We start from the raw sequence: 5883 nt of genomic DNA, 5'->3' as shown, positions 1-5883 counted from the left end.
AAAAAAAAAAAAAAAAAAAAGATGATTATCATTTTTTTTATTTTGGTCTAAAAGTTTTGATCAATATTTTAACTTATAAATAAACCAAACCAAACCAGAAGAGTAATAGTAATTCTTTTCCAAAAATAACGGTAACACATGATACACGAAAAGAGAAATGTAAAGAAAATTGTCCTTCCCTGTAATGACAACATTTTGAGAAAAGGATCCACACCAGGAAGCAGGAAATAATCTTAATTTCTTTTTATTTTCTGATACAGAGAAAAGGTCACAATGGTCAATTTAATAATACTACTAGAAGATTCTATCCATTCCATTCGTTTCGCATATAATCAATACCATACCAAAACCAACAGTACAGGTCACAGATAACACAAAATCATAACCATTGAAATAGTCAACAAATCCAGATCAAAATAGTAGATCTAACGACTGAAACTCAATCTCATCTGCCACCTAACCCCTTATAAATACTCTCGTAGTTAGGCTTGTGTTCACCTCGTGACCACATTCTAATCTGCCTAGGGTTTTTCATTTCTGCTTCCATTTCCTAAACTCTCAGTTTCTCTGTTCATCATTTCTCAGGTCTGTAAATCTTCTCATCATTTCTGAGTTTCTAATGTCAATTTTTTGTCAGATTCATTTACTGTTTCTTCATCTTCTTAATCTTCTTAGTCACTGTGTTTTGTTTGAATCAATCGATCAAGAATCGAAGTGTTTTTTTGTTTTTTTGGTTATCTGTGTTGCTTGATCTGAACGATTTGTGGATCTGTTTAGTTTTTGTTTATTTTGGTGTTTATTGTGAAGATCTATGCATATTGATTCAATTTTATGATTTTGAGATTTTCTTAGTTAACATCGACTTATTTGATTTGATCGATTTTTTTTTTTCTTTTTTGTGTTTTCTGATAATTTTGTGTTCATTTGTGTATTTGGTACTGATCTTAACTCTAGTGTTATGTTTGTTGATTGATTTGTTTATGTGTTTTAGGATAATCATGGGAAAGTGTTACCCAACTGTGAGTGAGGAATACCAGAAACAAATCCAGCTCTGCTCCAGGAAACTTAAAGGTCTTATCTACGAGAAGCAATGTGCTCCATTGATGCTCCGATTAGGGTATGATTTTGTTTATTTTTGTGTATTTGTTTGTTGATTTTGTTTATTTTTGTGTATTTGTTTGTTGATTTGATAATTAGTTAGATTGTTTAGTAAACTTCGTGGTTCGATTATCCATGTTAAAATTCATATAAGAAAAAGTGGCATGTTAATGGAATTTAGGAGATGAATGAATGAGATATGGAGAGAGTTTCTGTTGTACTTAATTTTCTTGTTGTTTATTAATCAGTTGGCATTCTGCTGGAACCTACGATGTGAAAACTAAGACTGGAGGTCCGTTCGGAACAATTAAACACAAGGATGAGCTCGCTCATGGAGCCAACAACGGTCTTGACATTGCAGTCAGACTTTTGGAACCTATCAAGGAGCAATTCCCTTCAATTAGTTATGCTGATTACTATCAGGTAATAATTTTTATCATAATGAAGTTGTGTTTTTGGTATTTTCTTAACTTTTGGTGTTTTTGGTATTTTCTTAACTTTTGTTGTGAATTGTTATTCCTTTGAATGATGGTATTGTTTTTGTTTAAATATTTTTACTGCAGCTGGCTGGTGTCATTGCTGTTGAAGTTACTGGTGGGCCTGATGTCCCTTTCCACCCTGGTCGGGAGGTTAGTCATGTTAACTAAGAATTTCCCTGTTGTTTACACCCTCCTTACGTTTGTTTCTCTATTTGGTGGGAATCCTATCTTGTTGGGTTTTTTTTTACACAAAGGATTCATCTTGTTTTTAGTAGCGTCTCAAGTTATTTATGTTGGATAAGAAACTATCATTTTCTACTCTACGAATTGAGTGTTCTTTTTTGTTGTTTCTCCTTGATTTAAATCATGTCAACATGCATTATAGTTTGTTGCAACCATGGATACCAAACAGATATTTTTTTTTTGTGAACCAGACCAAAAGCTTGATTGTCCAGGGTGTATCACAATATCACCTGTTATTTTGATTTATTTATTGAACTTAGAAGTACATTATAAGGCTAATTAGCGTAGGGAGTTGAATATCTTGCCTTGTTTAAAGCTTATGCAGTTGGAAACAATATTTGTTGGATCCTTACTGTTTATCATATGCTTATTAAGATAAATTGTGAATTTCCCAGGACAAAGCTCAGCCACCAGTGGAAGGTCGCTTGCCCAACGCTACTCTGGGTAAGTATATATTTTGTTTTCCAGTTTATTTTTCCTTTTTACCCAAAGAATAAATTCAAATTTTCTGAGAAATTGGGTGTCGCTTTCATATGAAATAAGTTGTATACAAGCTTGTTGAGTATCTAAACTTATGTTGCAATGATTTGGTGGTTGATATCTCGATATTACATAAATTATCTTGTTATCTCTACTGAGATCTGAATACATCATCTGAAAAGTGGAACAGAATACAGAAACTTAAAGGCAAACATCTGTGGTGACCATTTCTGATCTCTTATGCTAAATTTTCAGGTAATGACCATCTACGAACTGTTTTTGTTGAACAAATGGGTCTTAGTGACAGGGATATTGTTGCTCTCTCAGGTGGCCACACCTTGGTAAGCTGTTTTCACTATCAGTTTTATTATCCTTTCTTACTGTGGACTTTGAATTGTCTTTCTTTCGCTTTTTTTCTGGCTGCATCATAATGCCATGATATTTGAACATGATATTTGAATTTTGTACTATCTTCGCGCATTTAGTATTTGTACTTACTGGATATTTTGAAAAATTTATCAGGGAAGGTGCCACAAAGAACGCTCTGGATTTGAAGGACCCTGGACAACCAACCCCCTAGTATTCGACAATTCTTACTTCAAGTAAGGCTATTCTATACACTTCAAATTCTGTCTCTGTTTTAAGAATACCTGTGTTATATGTTAAGTTGTTAAAATACAAGGTCTAATATATTGGTTAGTGATTCTAATGCTGTTATCTATTTTTCATCTGACTTCTTTGTAGGGAGCTCCTAAGTGGAGAGAAGGAAGGCTTAATCCAACTCCCAACTGATAAGGCACTTTTGTCTGATCCCGTTTTCCGTCCCCTTGTTGAAAAATATGCAGAGGTTTGTATTCTGTCATCCACTAGCATCCATCAGCATCTTTCTTATAAATAATTATGGATAATGGATTTATAGAACCATAATCTAGAAGAGTCCACACAAAAATTTGATGACATTTCAATTTTTAGGATGAGGAAGCCTTCTTTGCCGACTACGCTGATGCTCACATGAAGCTATCTGAATTGGGGTAAGTTTATATATTATTCAAGACCCAGTTTTTTCTCAGTTAGTTCTGGTGTTGCATTTGAATTTCTATTTATCCATACTTATTTATCGTTTTCTGAATTCCAGGTTTGCTGAGGCTTAGAGGAAGATGTCTGCGCGCAGTGGAGAGGAACGTGTCATCCGAACCTGTTTTTTTCATTGTGATGTCGCTTTATAATACTGTTGAAACAATATATCCTGGAATGTTAAGGGATTCCCTTTTGTTATTATCGATTATTGAAAACAAAATTTCTTGGGCTTACTTGAATCAGAATTAAGTGCTCCATATATTTTAAGTGGCTACCAGTTACCTCCATTATGACCAGATCCAGGTCAGGATGTGGAACTGGATCGATGATATTGATAAGCGAATTGCAACTGTCGGCTTGTCCCTCCACCCCTCTTTATTTCAGCTTTGTTTTTGGGGTTGGCTTTCTAGCCCTCCACCTGGTAGCATAAAATTGCTTTCTGAAAGAAAAAGATTACTGGATAAGGTCACGCTTGTGACAGTGCTCACCCACCTTCTAGCCCTTGGATATTGCATCACGATAAACAATAGAGAAGTCTTATGGCATTGAAACTTGAGAGTAACACAGATGAAATCACTTGTTCGTTCAAGTGTCTATCTAAGAACTGGTTATCAATTATATAAGATAAAATTTGGTAGAATCAAATTCTAAAGCATGAAGATAGAATTCAAAAAAAAAGTATACGGAGTAATAAGCAAACATTAATACCATAAAAAATCTTTAGGTAGAAGTAGAACCTTGACAATCTTAGGAGAATCGAAAACAATTTGTTGTTCAACCAATATCTAATGTGTAATTGTGGATTAGTCTTGTACCCATTAGCATCATAAAGATCTGTATGATCGGATGATCGGTACCCACAACTGGCTAAATGTAAAAATAGTCTGATGGGTGTTTTTGGTTCTGCAACATGCGTTCTGCTCTATGATCGGCCAACCATTGGCACTAAAACTGGGAAAAGGCTCGCCGAATGTCCCCATCAGCTGATTAATGTCAGGTGGTTGAACTGGATCCAGTAACTGTGGGAGCAATGGTTCAAAATCACCAAACACATCGTCATTAGATTCTTGTAATATTTCATTGATATCTTGCTGGAGAATTTCATCAGTCATAGCAGTACCCATCTTCATGAAGGACGGTTCTGGATTTGCTTCTACCTTTGGCACTACTGGGTTACATTCTTGTAATGTTTCATTGATCTGTTGTTGGGAAGTTTCATCGGTCATAGCAGTATCCATTTTCATGAAGGACGGTTCTGGATTTGCTTCTACCTCTGGCACTGCTGGATTATAATATTCTTGCAATGTTTTGTCTCCTTTTATATAAAATTTACACAGCGCCAATGCATGAAACTGCATTCCCAAAAAAAAAAAGAACAAAAAGAGTTAAATTACTTGAAAACTCTAACATAGCAACATGAATCTAGACAAATAGGAACATGACATGAACTTGCAAATATTTACCGGTTTTTGATTTTCTTCGTCGACCGACTCTTCACCATCTGGATGAGGTTTGTTTTTCTTCCTCTTCTTCTTATTGCCATCTTTAGACTCCTCGTTTCTCTTTCTAGTTTCAGCATGACTGTTGTATTTTGTGTCCAGGACATACTCTATCATTTTGATACCAGTTTTATGATATCCTCGTTCGGTATCACTTTCCTTCCATTCGTAATAATTTAGTTTATGTTTGACACCAATCTGTGTTTTCCATCTGTATCATGAATATTATCAACTATCCCAACAGCTTTCCATAATCCTTTACCACCGGTATCGCATCTTGGTCGTTCACCATTTGGATATTTTCTTTCTCTAGTTGTGAAAAAGTACCATGCTCTTCCATCTACCGCGTGTTCCTCGTATTCTTCTGTACGAAAAAATAGCAACAGCAAGTACAAACCCATCAATATAGAAACATACATTACAGGTATATAGTACGTAGAGGTAAATACTAAAATACATACCTAAAAGTTTGAAAGGATCATAGTAATAGATATCTGCTTCTTGTATTGGAGCATATGGTATTTGTTGATTAGAAGATTTCCAAGGAATAAAATATTTGACCATCTCAAAATCACTGGGTTGAAATTTCCAACCAGGTTCGCGGTAGACTCGTGCTAATCCCGGTGCTGGTGCAGGTGCAGGTGCCGAGGATGAGGATCCCTCTGCATGGAATCTGCATTGGTATGAAAACAAACAAACAAATGAATTAAGATGGTTAACATGCAATCGTAACATAAAAGATATGCGTATAGCATGTACCATATGTACAGCTACAGGCGTTATGCCGGCAATGACACAACCCATATTGAAGTATGTCCAGCTTGCTGTATGTTTTTCTGTTCTTTGTTTTTGGTATGTCCAAATTTTGTTATGTGCTGCTATGCTTCGCTATAAGTGTATTAATGCGGCACAATTTACACCTACCAACACAACCTTGTATAAAATTTGAAAATTTGATCAAGTTAATTTAGGACGTTGTCAAGAAACAAACAAAACAAATTCTAGGA

At 35.1% G+C, this 5883-nt stretch overlaps 1 protein-coding gene across 1 annotated transcript; it reads left to right on the top strand.

Annotated features, from left to right (window-relative positions):
• The first annotated feature begins 427 nt into the window (after positions 1–427).
• Positions 428–3626, top strand: LOC113309651 (L-ascorbate peroxidase, cytosolic-like). The gene is made up of 10 exons (XM_026558121.1): positions 428–585; positions 992–1117; positions 1347–1521; positions 1662–1727; positions 2216–2264; positions 2556–2641; positions 2823–2902; positions 3045–3147; positions 3273–3331; positions 3436–3626. The coding sequence occupies exons 2-10, from the start codon at positions 999–1001 to the stop codon at positions 3449–3451; spliced, it is 753 nt and encodes a 250-aa protein (XP_026413906.1). The 5' UTR covers positions 428–585; positions 992–998; the 3' UTR covers positions 3452–3626.
• The last annotated feature ends 2257 nt before the right edge of the window (positions 3627–5883 follow it).

Source organism: Papaver somniferum, chromosome 9 (assembly GCF_003573695.1).
Source record: "Papaver somniferum cultivar HN1 chromosome 9, ASM357369v1, whole genome shotgun sequence".
NCBI lineage: Eukaryota > Viridiplantae > Streptophyta > Magnoliopsida > Ranunculales > Papaveraceae > Papaver > Papaver somniferum.
The sequence above is the reverse complement of the archived record's forward strand: the minus strand, read 5'-3'. Positions and strand labels throughout refer to the sequence as shown.

Excerpts from the sequence above, each read along its gene's own strand:
- LOC113309651 (XM_026558121.1), top strand. The coding sequence starts at position 999 with ATGGGAAAGTGTTACCCAACTGTGAGTGAGGAATACCAGAAACAAATC. Across the intron at positions 2,642-2,822 it reads TCTCAGGTGGCCACACCTTG|GGAAGGTGCCACAAAGAACG; the intron begins GTAAGCTGTTTT and ends AAAATTTATCAG. Across the intron at positions 2,903-3,044 it reads TTCGACAATTCTTACTTCAA|GGAGCTCCTAAGTGGAGAGA; the intron begins GTAAGGCTATTC and ends ACTTCTTTGTAG.